A 26,609-nucleotide genomic window follows, 5' to 3' on the forward strand; every position below is an offset into this window, starting at 1 on the left:
GAACAGTCAATGAACCCATGAACACTACCTCACTATTTTGCTCTCTTTCTACACTACTCATTTAGTTTTATATTTCTTATTGCAACTTATTGTAATTTTTTTGCACTGTACTGCTGCCGCAAAGCAACAAATTTCATGACACATCAATGATAATAAACATGATTCTGCCAAAGGGAACTGAGACAGACAGAGACAGAGAAAATTAATATGCAAGAATGAAGTCATTTAATCAAATCAAGTGTATATGTGTTGTTCCATTTACAAAGTTTTCTATTCAGAATTTCTTTTGCTTCATTAACCTCAGGAGTTCCATCACTATGTTACATGTAAACATATCTACTAACACCATCACTGGTGGTAGGTGTAATTACAAGACAACTTTTTTTGGGGGTAAAAAGGAAAATAAAAAACTAACACTGGAAATCCAGAACAAGAACAGGAAATGCTGGAAATACTGTGAAGGTCAGGCAACATTCGTGGGAAGACAGCTAACATTTCAGATTGAAGAACTAGGAAGACAAATAAAATTTATAAATTTGCAGAAACCAACATGAGATGCTAGAGAAACTCAGCAGATAAGGCAGCATCAATGGTGAGGAATTGAACAGTCATGCTTCATGCCAAAACCTTCATCAGGACTTTATCAGATCACATCAGGATTTGCTCCCTCTATAGATGCTGCCTCACCCATTCAGTTCCTCCAACATTTTGTTTGTGTTACTCTGGACTTACAACATCTACAATCTCTCATATCTCCTTGTGAAGTTGAAGGGAGGGTGTGGGGAGAAGGCATGCCATTGATGGGGATTGATGCATTGATAATGGGGATAAACTCTCAGCAAGGTTATCTGTTCACTGAGTCAATGGGAGCAGTTAGACAGTGAGAACACAGACAAAAGAATGTAGGAGTTGTGAAATGCAGAGCCGGAGGACACATCCGGCAGGTCAGGCTGAGGACATCCTCCACTCAGAAAGAGCAAGCTGACCAATGCCACCGACGGATGACTGTTATAGACCAATAAATCAAGTTACATAGGCAGCTGCTGTTAGAAGTGAAGAGACAATTTACATGGTGAAGAGGATTCAATGGATGGTTCAAAGTAAACCTGATTAAGTAGTGCTTTTGATACACCAGTGATTAACTCTCACATTCTCTGCTAAGTACACAGGGCATGGCAAGGACAGCCACCTGTGCAAAGAGCTCTTGAGAAAGATAAGCTTGATAGTCACAAGTACATCTAAACATACAGTGAAATGCGTCATTTGTGTCACTGGCCAGCACAGTCCGAGAACGTGGTGAGGACAGCCCGCAAGTGTTGCCACACTTCTGGCAGCAGCACAGCATGCCCACAACTTACTGACTCTAACTTGTACATCTTTGAGGAGCCCAGAGTACCCAGAGGAAACCCACATGATTGTGGGGAAAACATACAAACTCCTTATAGACAGTAGTGGGAATTGAATACTGATGAGTGGTTAAAACGATTAAATTCTGAGATTAAATATCTCCTTCTGGAATGATGAGGCGGGTGTGGGGAAGCCAGGGCGGGTGGGGAGGGGAGGGGAGGGGAGGCCAAAGCAGGGAAGGTTAACCAATGAACTCATTCCTTATGAATTATTTTTACCTGCAATGACGGAGCTGACACCCAGTGCGAAGGCGGGAGTCTCAAAGAACTGGAGGGAGCCACTTACATTTGTCAGTGTACAGCTGAAAGTGAAGGGGATCTTGAGCTGAGGTATGGGCCTGATTAAAAACAGAATAAAACAAAGTGAAAGAGTGATCTTGTGGCATCGATTATAACAGATCTCAGCACACCAAACTGGCAAAGGTGTATTCAGCCTGGCTGGGTAACATTTGTGCCGATACAGTGGGTGACAAAAGGGAAAATGTAAGGAAGCCAGATTAATGTCAAAGGGAGAAATAGTCGGTGACAATAGGCTCTGGGGGAAAAGGGATTCTAAGGAATCATGTGAGGAAGTAGAATAACAGTAGATACAGTCAGTGACACAGGGTACTGGGAGAGGTGGGTAAATGACAGACAGCATGAGGATACTGGGTTAACGTCAGTCGATGTACGAGATGTGACACCCGGCACTAGGGGAGATGCGTTAGTCACTGACAGACAGTGTGAGGGAACTGGATATAGTCAGTGATACAGGGTACGGGGAGGGGGGAGGGGGGGAGATGAGTAACTGAAAGAGAGCATGAGGACACTGGGTTAATGTTAGTGGATGTACAAGATGTGACACCTGGCACTAGGGGAGATGCGTTAGTCACTGACAGTCAAAGTGAGGGAACTGGATTAACTTCAGGGGAGTTGGGATACAGTCAGTGAAAATATGTACTAGCATTGGAGAGGGTCCAGAGGAGGTTCACAAAAATGAACCTGGGAATGAAATGAAAAGTGAAAACATATGAGAAGTATTTGATGTCTCTAAGCCTGTACTCACTGGAGCTTAGAAGAATGATGGTGGATCTCATTGAAACCTACTGAATATTGAAAGGCTTAGATAGAGTGGATATGGAGATGTTTCTGATATTGGGGTAATCTAGGACCAGAGGGCACAGCCTCAATACTAGGATGGTGAATCTGTAGAATTTATTGCCAGATGTCTGTGGAAGCCAAATCATTGGGTTTCTTTCTTTCTTTTTAAATCTTTTTATTAATTTTAAACAAACATAAATGAAACATGAATACAAAGAGTTTGAGAGTACATAATTAATAGTTTAAATAGACATTCATATAATAATAAAAATATATAACCTCCCAAACTCATGACATTGATGAACAAAGAAATAAAAGGAAAAAAAAGACCCCAGAAAAAAAGAGGAAAAAAAAACAAAACACTAACCAACATGGGCCATTGAATAATGTTAAGTACATATACAGTAGTGCCAATAACTCCGAACCTCCATCCAAATAATTAAGGATAATATAAGTAAGGTTTAGAAAAAGACAATTTAACTCTTATGAAAATGTTGAATAAATGGTCAAGTTTCTTCAAATTTAACTGAAGGGTCAAAAACAACACTTCTAATTTTTTCTAAGCTCAAACAAGAAATGGTTTGAGAAAACCACTGAAATATAGTTGGAGGATTAATTTCTTTCCAACTCAATAGAATAGATCATCTAGCCATTAGTGTAACAAATGCAATCATTCGTCGAGATGAAGAGGATAGACAACTATTATCCACCATTGGTAAACCAAATATTGCAGTAAAAGGATGCGGTTGGATATTAATATTCAAAACTCTTGAAATAATGCTGAAAATATCTTTCCAGTAATTTTGTAAACAAGGGCAAGACCAAAACATATGGGTTAATGAGGCAACATCAAAATGACATCTGTCACAGGTTGAATTAACATAAGAATAAAATCGAGCAAGTTTATCCTTAGACATATGAGCTCTATGTACAACCTTAAATTGTATTAGAGCATGTTTAGCACAAATAGAGGATGAATTAACTAATAGTAACATTTTCTCCCATTGCTCAGTGGATATAAGACAATGAAGTTCTTCTTCCCATTCCTTAATTTTTTCTGATACATCTGGCTGTATATTCATAATCATATTATAAATGACAGCTACTAAACCCTTTTGACAAGGATTCAGAGCTAAAATTCTTTCCGTAATGTCCAATGGACCTAGTTTCGGAAAAGACTGTAACTCATTATACAAAAAATTTCTAACTTGCAAATATCTAAAAAAATGAGTTTTAGGTAAATTATATTTATTAGATAACTGTTCAAAGGACATAACGCTATCATCTAAAAACAAATCACGAAAACATGTTATACCTTTTGTTTTCCATTAAAAAAAGTTTGATCCATAAAGGAAGGCCGAAAAAAATAATTAGATACTATAGGGCATGATAGAATAAACTTATTCAAACCAAAAAATTTACGAAATTGAAACCAGATTCGCAATGTGTATTTGACTATAGGATTAGTTATTTGTTTATTCAATTTAGATAAAGAAAAAGGAAGGGAAGATCCTAAGATTGAAAACAACAAAAAGTCTTGTACAGATTTACATTCCAAATTTACCCATTGTGGGCAGGCAGCTGTAGTCAATTCTTGCGTCCAAAATATTAAATATCGTATATTAACTGCTCAATAATAAAATCTCAAGTTTGGCAAAGCCAAACCACCTTCCTTCTTAGGCTTCTGTAAATATTTTTTGCCTAGTCTAGGATTTTTATTCTGCCAAAGATAAGAAGATATTTTGGAGTCAATAATATCAAAAAAAGACTTAGGAATAAAAATTGGTAATGCTTGAAATAAATATAAGAATTTGGGTAATACCATCATCTTAATAGCATTAATTCTACCAACCAATGACAAAGATAGTGGAGACCACCTGGTAGCAAGTCGCTTAATCTGGTCAATTAAAGGTAAAAAGTTAGCTTTAAATAAATCTTTGTGTTTTTTAGTAATTTTAATACCTAAATAAGTAAAATAATCTGTAACAACCTTAAATGGTAAATGCTTATAAATTGAAACTTGCATATTTAATGGAAATAGTTCACTCTTGTTAAAATTCAATTTATAACCAGAAAAGTTACTAAACTGAGCAAACAAAGACAAAATAGCAGGAATAGATCTTTCAGGGTCAGAATCGTCAGCATATAATGATAACTTATACTTCCCCTCCCCACGAGTAATACCAAAAATATTAGGTGATTCACGAATAGCTATAGCCAAAGGTTCTAGAACGATGTCAAATAGTAAAGGACTTAAAGGACAACCTCGCCTTGTACCACGGAATAACTGAAAAAAAGGAGATCTTTGATTATTGGTAAAAACCGAAGCCAAGGGTTTATGGTATATTAATTTAATCCATGATATAAATTTTGAACTGAAATTAAAATGCTGCATTGTATTAAATAAATAAGGCCATTCAACTCTATCAGACGCTTTTTCAGCATCTAGAGAAATGACACATTCTGATATTTTGGGTGAGGAAGTGTAAATAATATTTATTAATTTTCTAATGTTAAAAGATGAAATCATTGGGTTTAATGGGCGTTCATGGGGACATACAATCAGTGACACTGGGCTCTGGAGTATGGGCAGTATGTCTCTGATTGACTGGGTCGTGCAAATTGATACAAACCTTCTGGCTGCAGTGCTTGGCTCTGCTGGACCGCTTGGCCACAAGGTCAGCCAATGTGAAAACTCAGAGTGCCGATAGTGAACGATGCATGTGTGGACGGTGACAGATGAAGAAATATCAATGCCTGTGATCTGAAAAGCAGAAAGGAATCACTCTCAGCCCATCATATGCAAACCATTTGTACATTGTGAATTTATGCAGTGTGAATGATATTCCAAGGAAGTATAGAAGAACAAACTGGGATCTCACTGAAACATCGAATATTGAAAGGTTTATTTCAGGGATTCCAAACCTTTCTTATCCCATGGATATCTACCATTAACCGAGGGGTCCGTGGACCTCAAGTTGGGAACCCATGGCCTAGACAGAATGCATGTGGGAAGGATGCTTCCTATAGTAGGGAAGTCTAGGGCCAGAGGGCATAGGCTCAGAATACGAGGACATCACTTTGGAACAGAGATGAGTAAGGATTTATTTCACCAGGGGAATTCATTGCCACAGACAGCTGGAAGGCCAAGTCACTGGGTATATTTAAAGCAGAGGTTGAGAGGTTCTTAATTAGTCAGGGAGTCAAAGGTAAGGCGGCGAGAGAATGGGGTTGAGTGAGATAATAAATCAATCAGCTATGATGGAATGTCAGAGCAGGCTCAATGGGCTGAATGGCCTAATTCTGCTCCTTATGTCTAACGGTCTTATGGTCACTCTGCAAGGAGTCAGTCCCCAATGAGCCACTGTCGGCACTGGCCATGGGTTAGCTTCTTGACTAAAGCAAGAAGTGCAGCAATACAAGTGGGCCTGAAGTATACCTGGGATTGCTCTTCTCAATCCTGACCAGGCTGCATTGAGAACAAGGGAAATAAATGAGCTGGGTTGTCAACACATTAAATACCTTGCTCAATCAGCAGGGTAGAACTTGTAAAGATCCACATCTGCACCAGAGGCCTCAATACCCATCGGGAATACAAATCCTAACTAACTTATTCTGGCTTCTTCCGCCCTTCCTTTCCAGTCCTGATGAAGGGTCTCAACCTGAAACATTGACTGTTTATTCGTCTCCATAGATGCTGCCTAATCTGCTGAGTTCCTCCAGCATTTTGTCCATGTTCAAGATTTCCAGCATCTGCAGTATCTCATGTCTAAACCTGGTGTCTAAAGGCCTTTGCCCCAGACAGTACCATCTCCGTGATTGTCACCACTCCCTGAGGACTCACCCAAAATTTTAATAATTTTACCACTGGCAGCTGTACCTTTAATTGCCTGGGTGTGTCTCACTCTCTCAAAGTAGAGACACAAGTGACGACCTGCTGGAATCTGCATCTAAAAATGAGTCATCAGAGAAACTCTGCAGGTCAGGCAGCATTTTTGGAGTGAAGTGAAAAGTCGATATTTTGCGTTGAGTTCCTGCAAGGCCAGTGTCTAGAGGTTGGGGGAGGGGTTAGGCACAGGCTAAAGTTGACAGTCTTTAAACCTATCCTATTTTACCACCAATACTTCACAAGAATCGACATCATTTGTTCATATTCCTGTGAGATGCCTCAGACCATGAGACACAGGAGCAGAATTAGACCATTTGGCCCAACCAGTCTGCTCTGCCATTCCATCATGGCTGTTTTATTTTCCTTCTCAGCCCCATTCTCCAGCCTTTTCCCTGTAACCTTTATTAATCATGAACCTATTAACCTCCCTTTTAAATTAACCCAATGATCTAGTCTCCACAGCCATCTGTGGCAATGAATTCCATAGATTCACCATCCTCTGGCTAAAGAAATTTCTCCTCAACTCTGTTCTTCTAATATGAGACTGCTCCCTCTGGTCTGAGACTCTCCCACTAGAGGAAAAAGAACTGCTAACCACTTTAATGTTATTGAAGCAAGTGCTCCTAGCATCAGGGAGGACTACGTAGAACACGTGCTAGGACCGCCAGACACAAAAACAGTCACTTTCCGCAAGCAGTAAGACTGATCAACACCTCCACCCACTAACCCACCCTGCAATACCCCTTATTTCATCATTTCCTGTCAGTCACCTTATATACAGACATGCCTGTACCTTTTGTCACTTTATGGCCATACAATCAATGTATTTAAGCTATCTTATGTATTTATATTTATTGTGGGGTTTTTAATTATTATAGTACTCTTTATCTTACAGTGTTTTTGTTGTGCTGCATCGGATCTAGAATAACAATTATTTTGTTCTCCTTTACACTAATGTACTGGAAAAGACATTAAACAATCTTGAACCTTGATAATGAATTTGGTGGATTTATAGGCAGTACACAGCCAGGTAGCCTCTCTAGAGAAAGAAAGAAGGTGCCTGCAGGTTCTTTCTGACATGCTGAATTTTTCCAGCATCTTGATTTTATTTCAGATTTTCTGAGGATTTTGAATTTTTATTCTTGGTCGATAAATCATACCACAAGCCACTATATCCACCTGAACTTACCTTGTTCTATTCTCCATCAACTTTGGCATCTTGGCTCTGAGCACAGTTGTGAGTCATAGCAAGAAACCACAGTCCATACCCTGGGATGGCTTCGCTGTTGAAGCCAAACGGAAATTAAGTTCAAAAGCCAAAAGGTAATGTTGCACCTCCATAGGGAGTATTGTGTTCAGTTCTGATCACTTCATTATAAGGATGTGGAAGCTTCAGAGGACGCGGAGGAGATTTACCAGGATGCTGCCTGGATTAGAGAGCATGTCTTATGAGGAAAGGTTGAACAACTAGGCCTTTTCTCTTTGGAGAGAAGGAGGATGAGAGGTGACTTCATAGAGGTGTACGAGATGATAAAAGGCATCAAATAAGTGGAATTTATTCACCTCTGAGCTCCATGGGTTGGCACCCTTTTGATAACCCATTTCTGCTCTGGGGAAAGTGCCTCTGGCTGTCCACTCTAATTTTAATGTCTTTGGAGGAAAGTATTGGGGGGGGGGGGGATGTCAGAGATAAATTATTCTTTTACATTGATAGTGTTAGGCCCATGGAACTCGCTACCAGGAGTGTTTGTAAAGGGCTTCACTCGCCTGTAGGGAGTTGCTGAGCTTGGCCAGGGTCACGATCCGCTGCCGACTCTGGGACAGGAGCAGTCCATCTGGGGGCATTAATGGTGAAAGTTCAAAGTTAACTTATTACTCATATCCTACCATATACTACATGAGATTCACTTTCTTGATGGCATTTACAGGAAAAATAAAGAAATACAATAGAATCTACAAAAAACATAAATAAACTAAGACTGAAAAACAACCAATGTACAAAAAAGATGACAAACTGAGAACATTAGTTGTAAAGAGTCCTTGAAAGCGAGCCTGTAGATTATGGAATCAGTTCAGAGTAGAGTTACAGAACATGAGTATAGCACAGTACAGGCCTTTCAGCCCAAGGTGACAGTGGAGACGTGACCTATTCTTCCCCTACTTATAACAAGGTGGTTTTAACAAGGCCCTTTTATAACAAGGTGCCCTTCAATCTAACCAAACAGCGATAAAGGCACCTCCTTTCTGACAGTGCTAACCTTCGAGATTCAGCTCAACGGTGACAGGAGGCAGCAAGAGATGAGGGATGGAGTGGTAAAAGTCATCCAGCGTGTAGTGGAAGCTCAACGACTTCAGGCTCCAGTGCAGGTGTCTGGGGGAAATGAGAACACCACATATCAGGGGGTGCACAGGAAACCCTGTTACAGACAGTAATGCTGCGACAATCCACGTAACTTCGGCTCGAATAAGTTCGCCTTGGCTGCAGAGACAAACTCCATTCTCAAGTAGAATGTCAGCGTTGACCAAGAAGCAGGGGCACGGACCTGGAGCTGGACGCATGAGCGTCCAGTGGGTGTTGGAGGGATGGAGGGGAGAAGTGCCGTTAGAAGGGTGGCGGAAAAGAAGCACCCCATCGTGGTAGAGGTGGCAGAGAGGGAGCACCTTGGGTGGGGGGAGAGGGAGTCATGCAGGAGCGGCAGCAGGGAGAGAGCAACGTGGAAGGGACAACTGGGGGCTGGGAAGGAGCAGCAGGGAGGGAATGCCAATGGAGAGGCAGCAGAATGCCATACTGTGGGAGGGGAGGTGGAGAGAAAGTACTATATTGTGGGAAAGGTGACAAGAAGGGAGTGCCACACTGCAGGAGGGATGGCAGGAGAGAGTGCTATGCTACAGGAGTGACAGTGAGGGCAGGGGCCCCATGCCATTGGAGGGGTGAAGGGGAAGGAGTTCTGTGGTTGGATCATAACCAAGTGAGCTCCATACTGTTACAGGGGCAGCAATGAGAAGGTGCTCCAATGCATCTGTACCTCTGCTGGCTGTTTAACAATAGCTTGACATTGGTATTCTCCATCTTCACGGAACCAACTTGTGGCAGGTACTTCATAAACCCAGGTCTATAAGGCAAAGCATCCACCTCCTTGGCACTTTCTGTAAAGAAGTGCAGGAAGCAAACCAGTGAACAGTGCATCAGGCTTTCTGCCAGTACACATACTGCAAGGTACACAGGAAGGCAATCAGTCCCTTAAGCCCATTCAATCATCCAATGTCCCCTGGTAACTCCCTCCTGCTTCTAACTATCCATGGGCTTCATTTCTTTTCATGCCCTCCTTAACAAAGTACCTTACCCATCTAAGATTTAAACCAATTAATTGAGTTATCACCATCTACTCTCTGTGGGAGGGAGTTCCATAACTATGTCACCCCTGATTTGTAGATGTGTTCCCTAACTTCTTGCCTGACAATTGGACTTCAATCTAATGTCATGCCCTACGTCTCAACTGTAAACAATTTCCATTTTGGACGGTATGGTAAAGTAGCAGTTAGCATAATGCTATTACAGTGCCAGCCGTTTCAATTCCCACCTTGGCCCCCCTCCCGCTTCAGCTTCTCCCCATCTCAGTCTCCTCCCAGGATCCACCTCACCTTTCCAGAAGGAAATTTTAATCTCAAGATTTAATCTTTTTAACCACCGATCAGGGCTCAATTCCTACCCCTGTCGGTGAGGAGTTCGTAGGTTCTTCCTGTGACCTCCAGGTTCTGCCGTTTCCTGCCACATTACAAAGATGTCTGAGTTAGGGTTAGTCAGTTGGGGAAATGCCACACTGGAGCTGGAAGCATGGCCACACTTGTGGCCTACCCCCAGTATATTCTCAGACTGTGTTGGTCATTGATGCAAATCACACATTTTACTGCATGTTTCGATGAACATGTGACAAATAAAGCTAACCTTTTAAAAAATTCTTTGTTGTGTGGGAAGTAATGGTCCAATATTATCACGTTGGGTGCAAGAACCCAAAGCCAGCAGTGGTTATCCATTCCTAACAATCCCTCAAGTGGGGAATGCAGATGAAAATGAATCACATTACTGAAGTCACATGTAGACCAGTACAGGTAAAGATGGCAGAGTTTATGTCCCAATAAGATTTCCTTTAAACAGTAAGCCAATGTGTTGTTATGTGTGTTTTATTTTATGTATTAACAGAGACTGTTTACCATATTTGATTTATTTAATTAATTTGAATTTTTTTCCTAGAACTGGGATTTGGACTCCTGCATCTACATTAAGATTGCAGAGCATGGGAAACCAGTCAGAGAGTCAATGCTAACCTGCATTCTGTATGAGTGCCCTGTGACCTTATTATATTTACCATGTCCCTAAACCCCAGAAACACTGGACTGCAAATTACCATTAGAATCTAAAGTAGAATACGCTCCATCTGATACCTCTTTGCCCTCTGTGCAATACTTTAAGAATACATTTCATTAGGAGTCAGAGAATTGGTTTGTTACTGAAGATACTGATCAACTTCTACAGATGCACCATGGAGAGCATTCTAATTGGTTGGATCACCCTCTGGTAATGAGGGGCCACTGCACAGGATTGGAAAAAGCTGCAAGGTTGTAAACTCAACCAGCTCCACCATGGGCACTAGCATCCCAAACATCGAGGACAACTTCAAAAGGTGATGCCTCAAAAAGGCAGCATCCATCATTAAGGACACCTGTCACCCAGGACATGCTACCTTCTCATTGCTACAATCAGGAAGGAAGTACAGGAGTGAGACACACACTCAGTATTTCAGGAACAGCTTCTTCCCATCTACCATCAGATTCCTCAATGGACAATGAACCTATGGAAACTACTTCAGTATTTTTCTTTCTTTTTGTTGAACTTCTTATAATATATTTAAATATCTTTTTGTAATTTATAGTTTTTTTTTATTATGCATTACAATGTACTGCTTTCGTAAGACAAGAAATTTCTGATTCCAAATCCATGGATTCAATGCTTCATAACTTAGTAGGTGAACCCACCATGGAAATTTTGTGAAACAGCTTACTAAGAGCTATATACATAACACTCCCCACCTACCTTCTCTCTCACCTGCCAGCTTGTACTCCTCCCAACAAGTTTTTATTTGGCTTCTGCCTCTTTCTTTTCCAGTTCTGATGAAGAGTCTCAGCCCGAAACCATGACTATTTATTCCTCTCCACAGATGCTACCAGACCTGCTGAGTTCCTCCAGCATTTTGTGTGTGTGACACACCACACACACCGCTCTACCTTCATCAATCTGTTTGTCACTTCCTTGAAAAACTGAGACTTGTGAGGCATGACCTGCCCCTCACAAACCATGCTGGCTATCCCTACTGAGACTATGCTTCTCCAAATACTCAGAAATCCTGCTCCTAAGAATCTTGCCTATTGCTGAGAGTAAGACTCACTGGGCTACGTTTCCCAGAGTTGTGCTCCAGAACAATATCTGCCACCCTCCAATCCTCTGATACTACTCCTGTGGCCAGGAAGGACAGAAAGATCATTGCCAGTGATGCAGCAGCTTCTTCCCTCACTTCCAGTACTAACCTGGAGTATATCCTATCTGTCCCCAGGGACTTTCCTATCCCAATGGTTTTGGGCCAACGAGGGACATTGTTTCTTAAACTGCCCACAAACCTCCCTTCCCACCCTATGGAGTTTCAAGATGGCTGGCTCCCTCTCACCTGCAGAGTCCGTGCTGGAACTTTCCTGCAAGACTCTGGGATGTGACAGTGCTTTTTGCAGTATGTGGGAACTGAAGAATCCCTCGTGGAGCTCGGTCTGTAGTGAGTCGATGACCAGCTCTGTGCTGAGCGCTTTCGGGCTGGGCAGGCTGATGTCCACAGTCACCACCAGGCTCAGTGACACGTTAGCCAGACAAAAATCCTCCTGCAGGCACAGTGAGACAATGTGGAATGCTGTTCATTGAGTTAATGTTATGCAAAAGCCCATTCTGCCTATCAGTTCCAAGCTTCAGCCCAGCAGAGAAAACACATCAGTCCCATTCTCTCACAAACACAAGAGATTCTGCAGATGCTGAAAATCTGGGCTTTAACCTGAGAGTGTCAACATTTTAGGTCAAAGTCCTGATGTACAGTCTTGGGCTGAAACGTCAACTGTTTATTCCACCCTATAGATGCTGAATTCCTCCAGCAGATGAGGTATTCACCAGAGTGGGACAGAAGCCACCTTCTGACTTACGAACTGATGGGGTAAGGTGGCAGTGATGTCCAACCCCCGAAGCGATCAGCAGCTCCCTCAATAATTGGGCAAGACAAGGATGGTCCCAGGAAGGTAGGTATGACATGTGTTGGGGTAATGGTTAAACTGCTGGACTAGAGCAGATTGATCAGGAGACAATGGTCCATATCTCACAGCAGTAACTAAATAAACTTGGAAACAACAACAATGAAACTAGTGGGATAGAACATAGAACAGTAAAGACCCTTCAGGCCACAATGTTATGCTAATCTTTTAACCTATTCTAAGATCAATCTAACCCTTCCCTCGCTCATAGCCCACCATTTTTCTATCATTTATTTGCATATCTAAGAGTCCCTTAAATGTCCCTAATGTATCTGCCTTTACCACCATCCCTAGCAGCACATCCTATGCACCCACCAGTCTCGGTGTAAAAAACCTGCCTCCGACACCCCCCCTATACTTTCCTCCAAACACTTCAAAATTATAACCCCTCGTATTAGCTGGCTGTCCCCTCTATCAATGCCTCTTATCATCTTGTGTACCTCTAATCATCCTTTACTCTAAACAGAAAAGCCCTAATAGACTATGGCTTCCTTACATTCTTACTTCTTCTGGAGTGGGTGACTCCAAAACCCAGTTTATTGTCACCTCAGGGGGACTAAGAAATGGACAATTAAACATAAGTGTTGCCTGCAATGTCTACACCGACACCTACCCTCATACCCAACTGCTGTTTCCACCAAGTTTCCCACGTGGTGAGGGGTTTCTTTGGGGAGTGTGGGTCTCTGACCCAGACACATTCTGAGTTTCCAGTGATTCAAGATTCAACTCCTTTCAACCCTACAACTCATGTTCTCAGTACTGTTTGCCTAGTTTGTCGTCTTTTGCACATTTTGCATCTTTATCTATTTATAGTTTTTGTGAATTCTACTGTATTTATTTTTTCCTGTAAATCCCTGCAGGAAAATGAATCTCATGGTAGTATGTGGTAAAATACATGTACTCTTAAAACAAATTTACTTTTAACTTTATACTTGACTACAGGACGGTATGGTTGCACAACGCGTTACAGCACTGGAGACTCGGAGTCGATTCCCACTGCTGCCTGTAAGGAGTTTGCATATACTCCCTGTGACTGCGTGCGTTTCCTCCCACAGTCCAAAGATGTACATAGGAAACTGTCCAATGGTTAGGCTGGGGGGGTGCAGGGCAGTGTGGCTTATAATGCTCTACACTGTATCTCAATAAATAAATAAGTAAAGGTGAATGGGTGATTTCATCATTCATCATCAATGACTTGTATCATTGAACAGAGAGTTAAATCCACAGATCAACTGTGGAATTATGAAATGTAATGGTTCACAGAATTAACACTGTAGTTCTAAATAGATCTCAAATATCTAATGAATATACACTTTGTTAATAAATTTACTTTGAACTTGAATGCCACTGAACTGAAAGCTTCTAACAAGCTGGGGTAAGGGCAGAGAGACGGAGCAGACAGTGGGTGGGGACAAGAGGGAAGTATGGAGGTAGAGAGGAAGGATAGACTAGAGAGAAAGAAAAATAGACTGAAAGAGAAAGAGGAGAGAAAGATGGAGAAAATGCAGGGACAGTGAACCCCTGGAACTCACCAGTTGGCTGCTCTTTATCATCTTGCTGTTCAGTTTCCTCACTGTGCTCTCGCACTTCATGCTGAAAAACAGGTTAATTCCTCACTTTACTCACAACCTTTTTAGCTGCCCTTACAGGCAGACTATTCCTCCTAGTTCATCAACAAGAGCCCTGCTTTTTTCACTGGCTGCTTGAGTGTTTGGGGCAGTGCTGCAGCTGGTGGTGTCGCTGTCTTATGGCACAGGCCAGGCACAAGGCTAGTCTTGAACTTGGATGCAGTCTGTGTGAAGTCTGCTTGTTCTCCTGCGACCGCTTTGGATTTCTCCCACATCCCAAAGACAATCAGGTCCGTAGATTAAGTGGCCGCTGCATGGTAGCATAACAGTTAGTGTAACGCTATTACAGTGCCAGCAAGCTGGGTTCAATCCCCCCCGCCCCCCGCTGTTTGTAAGGAGAGAATACCTTCTCCCTGTGAACTGCATTGGTTTTCTCCGGGCGCTCTGGTTTCCTCCCACGCTCCAGAGGTAATTGGTGACATGGGTGTAATTGGGCGGGGTGGGCTTGTTACCATGCTGTATCTCCAGATTTAAAAAGTGAGTCTGCTGTCAACTCAGTAAATTCTATTGGGTCTTACAATAGGACGGAGATGAAGCAACACTGCACCGGGGTCAAGCTTAAGTCCTCAAACTCCCTCTCGACAGGTCCAGGGCAGGAACTTGGAGGGTGCCTTCCACGGCCTGCTGAGGTCACCTAACAGCCCATGGAGGAGTGCACCAGGGTGAATCGCACACCGTCCCCTGCCTTTCCCTAGTCTGGCTAGGCTGACCAGTACTCACCTGCTGCCATTGCAGCTGAAGACAAGCATGCAGCTTGAGACTGCAACGTGCCACAGGGACTCCGGGATCCTGGCATTTAGGACCATCATGTTTATCGAGTAGATATGGAAGGAGAACAACTGTGGGGGGAGAAGTACATCTTTACTTAGGGCAGCAGAACACCTCCCTCACACCCCCACCCCTCCACATCACTACGTCAACCCCTCCTATGCCAGCGATGCTTATAACTGCCTACCTGTTGACATCCCCACTGTGAGCCACTCACCTGAGACAACATGCGCAGTACTGACGGTTGTGGGGTCCACGACCGCTTCTTCCTCGCACCCTCTCTGGGAATAGTCTCCGTCGGTCCCTGATTTGGAGTGGCACCTTGCAGGTCTGTCTGGAAGCGGACCTCTCCGACACAGACGCCAAGGTAGTGACTGCAACCCAGAATAGCTGAGTTGAAGACAGACCTCCTGGACAACAGATCCCAGCACTTTCCCAGTGATGGGTATAAGACATAGGAGCAGAATTAGGCCATTCAGCCCATTGAGTCTGCTCCACCACTCAAACATGACTGCTTTGCTTACCCTCTCAACCCCTTTTCTCCTGCCTTCTCCTTGTAACCTTTGAAGCCTATTGAATCAGGGACTACTTCTTTTAAAGGCTGTAATTGTACCCACACCTACCATTTCCTGTAGCAGCTCATTCATGTACCCAACACCCTCTATGTGAAAATGTTGCCCCTCATGTCCCCTTTAAATCTTTTCTCTCGCACCTTAAGCCTTTTATCTTCTGTTTTTAGACTCCTTTACCCTGTGAATATAAAGTTTATTGATACCCCTCATGATTTTATAAACTTCTGTAAGATTACCTTGCAACCTCCTTCAGTCAGGGAAGATAGTCCCAGCCTATCCAGTACCTCCTTATAGCTCAGGGTCCAAGTTCAGGAATAATTATTACCCTACAACCATCAGGCTCCTGAACCAGCATGGATAACTTCACTCACCTCAACAATGAACTGATTCTACAACCTACAGCCTCACTTTCAAGGACTCTACCACTCATGCTCTCAATATTATTTATTTCATATTTATTCATTGTTTGCATTTGCACAGTTTGTCTTCTTATGCCCATTTGTTCTTGCCTGTCTTTGTGTGTAGTTTTTTATTGATTCTATTGTGTTTCTTTGTACTTACTATGAAAGTCCAATAGAAAATGAATCTCAAGGTTGTATATGGAGACATGTACTGTCATAATAAACTTACTTTGAACTTTGAAGCTCTCCAGTCCTGGTAACATCCTTGTGAATCTTTTACACACTCTCTCTCTCTAGCTTAATCATATCCTTCCTATAGCTAGGCAAACAAAAAAGTGCTGTCTCAGCAATAACATGATGCCCAACTCCTATACTCTATGCTCTGTCCTGTCAACGCAGCCCCGGGGCAGAACTCTTCGAAACACCACCCTAGACCATAGAACAGTACTTTAAGGAGGAGGTGCGAGAGTACAGATCATAGGAAGCAGAAGGAAATGCAGAGAATGCTAAAGGAAGCATAAGAGATTCTGCAGATGTTGGAAATCCAGAGCAACACGCACAAAGTGTTGGAGGAACTCAGCAGGTCAGGCAGCATCTATGGAGGAGAATAAATGGTTGATGTTTCAAACCAAGACCCTTTATCAGCACTGTACATGTGCATTGAGTAAAATGGGAAAGCAGGTACAGGGAAGGAGCAGTGGTGTGAGACAGGGAAGTAAATGAGATGAGGAATAAAGAAGATCAGGATGCCTTTGAACTATTCACATTCCCTTCACTTTCCTCTTCCTATGTACAGACTTCCCTGCACCCACTTTCTTCAGCCCCTCCTCTCCTCAATATACATTTGGATGTTAAGTCAACACATGGTGTTATCTTTGTCTGTGTAATTCCACTCAAGATCAGCTGCATATGTTTTATTGATAAAAGAGTAAATTCATTTGGCTGAGTGTTTACATGGTGATCGGTGTGTGGATCTGAGCCTCTACCTGGCCTAGTGTGAGCCACAGGAAGCAGGAGAAGGCTGTGAGATTAGTCAACTTTCCACAGAGTGAGAGTACCTATGTGTAGGAGAGGGGCCAAGGGGAAGGGTGTGAAGGGTAGGACACAAGTGAATTTAGAATTAGACAGCGTGGAATTACATCCTTAAACCAATCATGTCCATGCTGTCCAGCTAGCATAAATTTACACTAAACCCAAACTGTTTTATTCCCCCTTCCTCCACCATGGAGATAGTTTGTTCTGTTCTGGCTGTCTCATTATACAAAGGATGTGGAAGCTTTAGGGAAGGTGCACAGGAGATTTACCAGGATCTGCCTGGATTAGAGCACATAAGGATAGGCTGAGCAAACTAGGGCTTTTCTCTTTGGTATGACGGATGGGAAGTCACTTGTTAGAGGGTATAAAATGATAAGAGGCATAGATTGAGTAGACAGCTAGAGATTTTGTCCCCAGGTTGAAAATGGTTAATGTGAGGGGGCATAATTTTAAGGAGTTTGCAGGAGATACCAGAGATTTTTTTTAATATAACGAGTGGTGGGTATATGGAACACACTATGAAGGGTGGTTGTAAAGGCAGATGCATTAGGGACACTTAAGAAACTTTTACATAGCCACATGGATGATAGAAAAATGGAGGGTTTTGTAGAAAGGAAAGGTTACATTGATCTTAGAGTAGGTTAAAAGGTCAGCATAACATTGTAAGCCAAGGGCCTGTACCGTTCTTTTCCACTAGTTTCATGGTTATTGCTTCCAGTTTATTTAGTTACTACCATGGGATATAGACCTGTCTCCTGATCAATCAAAAAGTTTGGCACATTGTGGGCTGAATGCCCTGTACTGTACAATGGTCTCATTCCCATCATATCTCCCAGATTTGTGGGAGTTGTCTACCATGACTACCCCAAGAATCACTGTAGGGGAAGACATGCCACTACAATCCTGGGACAAGATATAAACAGCTGGAGAAACACAGTGGACCAGGCAACAGATGTGCAGGCAGAGGGATGGGGGTAATTTTGAGTTGACATTAATCAGATCTGCTGAATTCCACCAGCAGTTTGATTTGTTTGCTCCAGATCCCAGCACCTGCAGTCTTTTGTGTCTGCTTAGAAGTTTGTGAAGATTCAGCATGCCATTGAAAACTTAGACAAATTTCAAAAGACATGTGGTGGACAGTATATTGACTGGCTGCATCGTGACTTGATATGGAAACATCAATGCCCTTGAATGGAAAATCCTACAAAAGTAGTGGATTCAACCCAGTCCATCATGGGTAAAGCCCTCCCTCCCATTGAGCACAGCTACAAAAATGCTGTCACAGGAAAACAGCATCCATCTCATCAGGGACCCACCCCTACCATCTAGGCCATGCTGTCTTCACACTGCTGCATTCAGGAAGAAGGTACAGGAGTCTCAGGACTCTACCAGGTTCACGAACAGTTATTACCCCTCAACCATCAGGCTCTTGAACTGGTGGGGATAACTTCGTGCAACTTCACTCACCCCAGCACTGAACTGTTCCCACAACCTATGGATTCACTCTCAAGGACTCTTCATCTCATGTTCTCAATATTTATTATAAATTTATTTATTATAATTTCTTTCTTTTTTGTATTTGTACAGCTTGTCCGCTTTTGCACACTGGTTGTTTGTTCTGTTGGGTGTGATCTTTCATTGATTCTACTGTGTTTCTTGTATTTACTGTGATTGCCCACAGGAAAATTAAAGTCAGGATTGCAAATGGTGACATATATGTACAGTACTTTGATAATAAATTCACTTTGAACTTGATCTTTGAAATACTGTACTGGATCTGAGAGGCCTGGATCTGCGACATGTTCAATTATTACCATGATTACTGGAAGCTCTGGAAGAGTATCAACAAGGTGATCCTGAACCCTACAGACTGTTGCAAAAATCCATCAGGTTCACTAACATACTTCATGAAAAACCCCACCATCCAGGCTATACTCCCTTCTTATCACCTTGACAAACATCTATAGATACACACTGGAAAGTATCCTAACTGCTTACATCATGGCATGCTCAGGAATGAAAAGTTACAGAGAGTGGTGGATACAGCCCAGTCCCCACCGTTCGGTATAGTTACATGGAGCGCTGCCAGAAGTAAGCAGCTTCCATCAAAGACCCCCACCATCCATGCCATGCCCTCTTCTCGCTACTACCATCAGGAAGGAGGCTGTCGAGCCAGTTAAACCCATTCTAACAGATTCCATACCAGCCGGTTCAGGAACCCCTCAATCATCAGGCTCTTGAACCAGCATGGATAACTTCACTCACCACATTTCTGAAATGATTCTACAGCCTACAAATTCACTTGTGAAAGATTCTTCACAACTGACGTTCTCAGATTTTTTTTACTTGCAGGTTTTCTCTTCTTTTGCACATTGGTTGCTTCTCAGTCTTTTTAAATTGTCTTTCTTTATTTTTCTGTGAATGTCTACAAGAAAATGAATCTCAACTAGTATATGGTGACATATCTGTACTTTGTTAATAAAGTTACCTTTAACATTTAATCTGCCATTCTTACCTAGAATGTTCAAGTTCAAAGTAATTTTATTATCAAAATACATGTAGTCTATACAACCCTCAGATTCATTTACCTGCAGTCATAGTAAATAGAATAAAGCACAACAGAATCAATGAAAATCTGCACACAATTTAGATGGACAAACAACCAATATGCAAAATAAAAACAAACTGCAAATACAAGCAATAATAATAATAAACAATAAAGATTGAGAACTCAAGCTATAAAATGCTTAAAAGTAAGTCTATACTGTAGATTGTGAAATCAGTTCAGTGTTGGGGAGAATAAAGTTCAGGAGCCTGGTGGTTGTAGGTTTATAACTGTTCGTGAACCGGCTGGGGTGGGACCTAAGGCTTCTGTTAGAATGGGTTTAACTGTGACTCTAGACCAGTTAATGTAGTTCACTACAACTTCCCCAAATTGGTCTGACCTACCTGTGGAACTCACAGAAAAATAGATTCCAACTTTTGGCACCTATCCCACTGGTATCGCCTACATCCCAGGATTATGGAGAGGAAAAGGTTGTGCCTGGAGGACGCATGCAGAGGAATACAATACTTACGGTAACTCATGGTTCAGCAGCTTGCAGGAGACCCAGACTTTGTCCACTTCCTACAATGAAGTGAAGGGTGTTACAGAGCAAGAATTACCGTCACTTTGTGGCAACAACACACATCAACACTGGGCGCATCGCGACATGCAGCGTCAGGACAACCAAACGCAACCTCACTCACACAGTCAGATTGTAGAAAGAGGAGAGTGAAAACCAGAGTAATGAGTAAATGAACATAGAGGAGAGTGTGTTCCATCTACGAACATTAATCAACAGTGTGGAGGGTGTAGAGATAAAATTCTTCCATGGTAAGAGCATTGACGATCTGCTGAGATCCAAGGTTCTAGGAAACCACTGCCTGAGGCCAGGAACCCATCAGGGTTTCCCACAGAGCACTGCTACTGTGGTGTGGAGGTGACAGAGAGGCAGCAGTCCTTAAGAGTACAGTCACACACGGTGCTCCTACACATTGTGAGATGAGCCCTCAGGCAAGTGGAGATCACCAGAGAGTGACCACACTTGGGATCAGCACTAACATTCTCACTCATCCACGCAGATGGTGATCAGACACATGACACAGTGAGAGGCAGAGTTCACACTCACCACGGTCCCTCCTGAGGAGATGGTGACACTGATATTATGCAGCGAGAGGAAGCCAACAGAGCCGATCTTGACGTCTGCCTTCAGCCAGTTGTGGATAAGCTGAGTAAAGATACGGGATAGCAGCCATCTGTAGGGTACATATGGGATTAGTTCCATCACACAGCAACAACGGGGACAAGTCACTCGCTGTACAACGCACGGGGTACGGTACTGGTGGGAATGGATCTGTCATTATGTAACTCCAGGCTACAGTACCAGTGGGGACGGGTCTGTCACGGTATAACACCGGGCTACAGTACTAGTGGGGACGGGTCTGTCACTGTATAATACCAGGGTACGGTACCAGTGGGGATGGGACTGTTACTGTATAACACCAGGGTACGGTACTGGTGGGGATGGGTCTGTAACTGTATAACACTGGGGTACAGTAATGGTGGGGATGGGTCTGTCACTGTATAACACCAGGGTACGGTACCAGTGGGGATGGGACTGTTACTGTATAACAGCAGGGTATGGTACCAGTGGGGATGGGACTGTTACTGTATAACACCAGGGTACGGTACCAGTGGGGATGGGACTGTTACTGTATAACACCAGGGTACGGTACCAGTGGGGATGGGTCTGTAACTGTATAATACCAGGGTATGGTACCAATGGGGATGGAACTGTAATTGTATAACTCTGGGGTACAGTACTGGTGGGGACGGGTCTGTCACTGTATAACACCAGGGTACGGTACTAGTGGGGATGAGTCCGTCATTATATAACACCGGGCTACAGTACCAGTGGGGATGGGTCTGTAACTGTATAACACCAGGGTACGGTACTGATAGGGATGGGTCTGTCACTGTATAACACCAGGGTATGGTACTGGTGGGGACGGGTCTGTCACTGTATAACACCAGGGTACGGTACCAGTGGGGATGGGTCTGTAACTGTACAACTCTGGGGTACAGTACCGGTGGGGACGGGTCTGTCACTTTATAACACCAGGGTACGGTACTGGTGGGGACGGGTCTGTCACTGTATAACACCAGGGTACGGTACCAGTGGGGATGGGTCTGTCATTATATAAAGCAAAATGTGTTAACGTTAACAACCAACACACCTCAGGATGTAATGGTGGCAGCCCACAAGTGTCCCCACACAATCCGTTGCCAACATAGCATGCCCACAATGTTCAGCAGAACAACACAGAACACAACAAACTATTAAACAACAAGCCCATGTTCTCCATCCCACCTACCACACACACACACACACACACAGTCCTCCAACTCCAGTACAGGCCTCTAGTCTCCGGTCTAAATGAGAAGACACCTACTTCACAGATTGTGACGAGCTTCTGCAGGGTGCTATAGAGACACAAGCCTTTACTTTACACAACATGCTTTTGCAATGTTAGAGCTGTTGCTCCCAGACTGAGAAGGTGGAGACAACCGACTGTGCAACTACCTGCCAAAGCCCAGTCGAGGAACCGTGGCCGTTTTCACGTGGGCAGCATTCAGAGAAGACCCAGGGAAACTGAACTGAGATACAGCCCAGGATACAACTGGAGATCTAAGCTCTCCTGTTCAATTTTATCAACTGCCCAGTCATCATGGATTGACCTTCACTACTGAGCAGGTCAGAAGGGCTCTGGGGAAACTGAGACAAAACAAAGCACGGGCACTGGATGGTGGGAACCCCAAGGTTCCACAGGAATGTGCTGCGTCTCCAGCGCATTTTCAACCTGGAAAACATCACGTGTGGTCCCTGTACCCAGGGGCCAACCTGAAGTCTTGGATGTCTACTGTCCAGTAGACCTGACCTCACACATCATGAAGACCTTACAGCAGCCTTTCTCAACCTTCTTGCCCTGAAAGAAACTTTGAAATAATTTTCAGGTCTCAGGGAACCCCTGCGTAAAAATTATTACATCTACAGCTCATGGTACATAGGCGTGACCAGTAAGTTGTAGATATAATAATCCAACAATAATTGTCAGTGCTCTTTTGAGTAGAGAATGAACTTTTAGCCAACCTTTCTTGGAAAAAAAAACAGGTAGTTAAGTTTAGCTTGCCTTTCTTGAAATTAATCTTTCTTTCCCTTTCATAGAACCATAGAACATTACAGCACAGTACAGGCCCTTCAGCCCTCCATGTTGTGCCAACCCATAAAATCCTTAAGAAATAAGTACTACCCCATAACCCTCTATTTTTCTTTCATCCATGTGCCTGTCCAAGAGGCTCTTAAATACCCCTAATGTTTTAGCCTCCACCACCATCCCTGGCAAGTCATTCCAGGCACTCACAACCCTCTGTGTAAAAAAACTTACCCTTGATGTTTCCGCTAAATTTCCCTCTCTTTATTTTGTACATATGCCCTCTGGTGTTTGCTATTGGTGCCCTGGGAAACAGATACTGACTATCCACCCTATCTATGCCTCTCATAATCTTGTAGACCTCTATCAAGTCCCCTCTCATTCTTCTACACTCCAAAGAGAAAAGTCCCAGCTCTGCTAACCTTGCTCAATATAACTTGTTCTCAAAATCAGGTAACATCCTGGTAAATCTCCTCTGCACCCTCTCCATAGCTTCCACATCTTTCCTGTAATGAGGTGACCAGAATTGAACACAATACTCCAAGTGCAGTCTCACCAGAGATTTGTAGAGTTGCAACATGACCTTTCTACTCTTGAACTCAATCCCCGTTAATAAAGCCTAGCATCCCATAGGCCTTCTTAACTACCCTATCAACCTGTGCAGCGACCTTGAGGGATGTATGGATTTGAACCCCAAGGTCCCTTTGTTCATTCTTAAGAAACTAACCATTAATCCTGTACTCAGTCTTCTGGTTTGTCCTTCCAAAATGCATCACCTCGCACTTATCCGGATTGAACTCCATCTGCGATTTTTCTGCCCAGCTCTGCAGCCTGTCTGTATCCTCTTGTAACCTTTGACAACCTGCAGCTCCATCCACAACTCCTCCAATCTTCATGTCATTTGCAAACTTAGTCACCCATCCTTCCGCCTTTACATCCAGGTCATTTATAAAAATCACAAACAGCAGGGGTCCCAGGACAGATCCCTGCGGCACTCCACTAGTTACCGAAATTGAGGCAGAATACTTTCCTTCCACAACTACCCTCTGCTTTCTTCCTTTAAGCCAATTTTTTTATTCAAACAGCCAAGGTTCCACTGATCCCATGCATGACCTTCTGGATGAGTCTCTCGTGAGGGACCTTGTCAAATGCTTGTTAAAGTGCATGTAGACCACATCCACTGCCCTACTCTCATCAATTCCTTTTGTTACCTCTTCAAAAAACTCAATCAGGCTCGTGAGGCACGATCTCCCGTTCAGAAAGCCATGTTGACTATCCATGAGTAGACTGCACTTCTCCAAATGCTCGTTGATCCTATCCTTAAGAAACCTTTCCAGTAGTTTGCAGACCACCGACATAAGACTCACCGGGTCTATATAGTTCCCAGGTTTCTATTACCTTTTTTAAACAAGGGGACTACATTTGACATTCTCCAGTCCTCCGGCATTTCTCCTGTAGCCAGAGGATTCAAAGATCATAGCTAATGCTCCAGCGACTCTTCTCTCAATCCCCACAACAACCTGGGATGTATCATATCCAGCCCTGGGGATTTATCAATCTTGATGTTTTTAAGAAGATCCAGCACTTCTTCCGTAATCTCCACATTGTTCAGCACATAGGCCTGCTCTATTTTGACCTCACCCTGATCAAGATCCTTTTCACTTGTGAATACTGAAGCAAAGTATTCATTTAGGACCTCCCCAACCTCCTCCGCCTCCAGGCACATGTTGCCCACTTTATCCTTTAACAGTCTCACCTTCGTTCTCATCATCCTCCTGCTCTTCACATACGCATAGAACGCCTTGGGGTTCTCCTTAATCCTACATGCCAAGACCTTCTCATACCCCCTACGAGCTCTCCTAAGTCCTTTCTTTAGCTCCTTCCTGTCTACGCTATATTTCTCATGAAACCCTCCTACTTCCTGCTTCTTATATCTAACATATGCTTCTTTTTTTCTCTTGACGAGTTGCCTCACGTGTTTCATCAGCCACAGTTCCCTTTTCCTACCATTTTTTCCTTGCTTCAGTGGGACAAACCTATCCTGAACCCAGCTCAAGTGGTCCCTAAACTTCTCCCACATCGCTTCTGTGCTTTCCCCTTTGAACATGTTTCCAATTTACTCTCACTAGTTCCTGCCTCATCCCTTCAAAGTTAGCCCTTCCCCAGTTAAGCACTTTACTATTTTGTCTGATTTTATCCCTTTCCATAGCTGTGCTGAAGCTAAGGGAGTTGTGGTCACTCTCACCAAAATGCTCCCCCACCAAGAGGTCTGTCACCTGACCAGGTTCATTACCCAGAACTAGATCCAGTATAGCCTCTCCTCTCGTCAGCCGGTCTTCATACTGTGTCAGGAATCTTTCTTGAACACACTTAACAAAATCATCCTCACCTATCCCCCTTGCACTCAGGAGGTGCCAGTCAATATGAGGGAAGTTGAAATCACCCACAACTACTACTACTACTACTAAAGTATTTTGTGCACCATTCTAAAATCTGCCTGTTTATCTGCTCCTTGGTATCCCAAGGGCTATTTGGGGGTCCATAGACTACTCCCAGCACAGTGATTGATCCCTTCCTATTTATGACTTCCACCCAGACCGACTCAGTGGACACTCCCTCCCTTTCTATAGCCGTGATACTATCCCTGACCAGCAATGCCACTCCCCACCTTTTCTACCTCCTATCCTATTCCTTTTAAAACACCTGTCATGATGTATCTAAGTAACTGAAAGACCTTGTACTTCCTTTTCTTTAGCTTTGGACAAATTTGCTGACATATCTAATGTAGCCCAGTTAAGCATTTTTCTAAGAGGAATTGATGATAATTTTAGCATCTTTGAAGAACTTAACGGTCTTCAGTCGCTTCATGGAAAAATAGGAGGATCAGACTTATTTGACAAAGTAAACTTTTGGCTAGAAAATCTACAACTAGATTCTAGTAAACTCATCAGTATTTGTACTGACAGAGAGCTATCAATGACAGGTAAAGCCGCTGGGACTACAACTTTGCTGCACTGTGAAAAACTTTAAATTTGCTGTATGTTATGTTATTGGTTGTGAAATGTGCAAATAAAATTAGACCAAGAGGATTAAATAGACAAGAATTCATCGAATATTGTGAAATATTAGATTTGGAATATGGCGATCACGTCCTTCGTTGTGAGGTGTGCTGGCTTTCTGGAGGGCAGATTCTGAGTAGATTTTGGAAACTGAAAAATACTGTTCATAATTTTCTAGAAGAGAAAAATGAGCTGCCTGAGGAAAGAGCCCTTTTATGTGATAACAACTGGCTATTTGATTTAGCATTTTTAGTTGATGTTACCAGCCATCTCAATGATCTAAATTTGAAGCTCCAGGGCAAGAACAAATTGTTTCCTAGCTTAATAAATGAAATCAATACATTCAAGATGAAGTTAAAACTGTTCATCTCTCAGTTAGAAAACGAGGATTTGAGCCAGATTCTGCGTTAAAAGAGCAGAGTGAATGTGCTGAAGATAATGACAATTTTATAAAATATATTGAAAAAATCAGGTTATTGCAAGAGTCATTTGAAAGTGATTTTGCTAAAGATGAAGACTGCATACTTGCATTTATAAACCCATTTTCACTTAGTGAACAAAAAATCATGAAGATGCCTAGTAACGCACAAATGGAACTTACTGACTTGAAAACAAATTCATTATTGAACATGAAATTTGATGAGCTTTCCTCAGTCCCAAATGCTTCTGATATGA

General features: G+C 42.9%; 1 protein-coding gene across 4 annotated transcripts in view; it reads right to left on the reverse strand.

The window, feature by feature from the left end:
* LOC132396156 (bridge-like lipid transfer protein family member 2) overlaps window positions 1–26,609 on the reverse strand; it is a 110,074-nt gene that overhangs the window by 74,757 nt on the left and 8,708 nt on the right. For all 4 annotated transcript variants that reach the window (XR_009512882.1, XM_059973691.1, XM_059973690.1 and 1 more), the window contains exons 2-12: window positions 20,793–20,919; window positions 20,199–20,248; window positions 15,331–15,487; window positions 15,066–15,184; window positions 14,250–14,310; window positions 12,096–12,300; window positions 9,402–9,522; window positions 8,634–8,746; window positions 8,143–8,210; window positions 5,120–5,250; window positions 1,626–1,744 (exon numbers count right to left, since the gene is read on the reverse strand). Coding sequence is in view for 3 of the 4 variants with exons in the window: in XM_059973691.1 (XP_059829674.1) it covers window positions 1,626–1,744; window positions 5,120–5,250; window positions 8,143–8,210; window positions 8,634–8,746; window positions 9,402–9,522; window positions 12,096–12,300; window positions 14,250–14,310; window positions 15,066–15,184; window positions 15,331–15,487; window positions 20,199–20,248; window positions 20,793–20,919 (1,271 nt within the window). In the remaining variant the exon portion in view is untranslated. The remainder of the gene's footprint in view (window positions 1–1,625; window positions 1,745–5,119; window positions 5,251–8,142; window positions 8,211–8,633; window positions 8,747–9,401; window positions 9,523–12,095; window positions 12,301–14,249; window positions 14,311–15,065; window positions 15,185–15,330; window positions 15,488–20,198; window positions 20,249–20,792; window positions 20,920–26,609) is intronic.

The sequence above is a fragment of the Hypanus sabinus genome, chromosome 6 (genome assembly GCF_030144855.1).
Source record: "Hypanus sabinus isolate sHypSab1 chromosome 6, sHypSab1.hap1, whole genome shotgun sequence".
Lineage (NCBI taxonomy): Eukaryota > Metazoa > Chordata > Chondrichthyes > Myliobatiformes > Dasyatidae > Hypanus > Hypanus sabinus.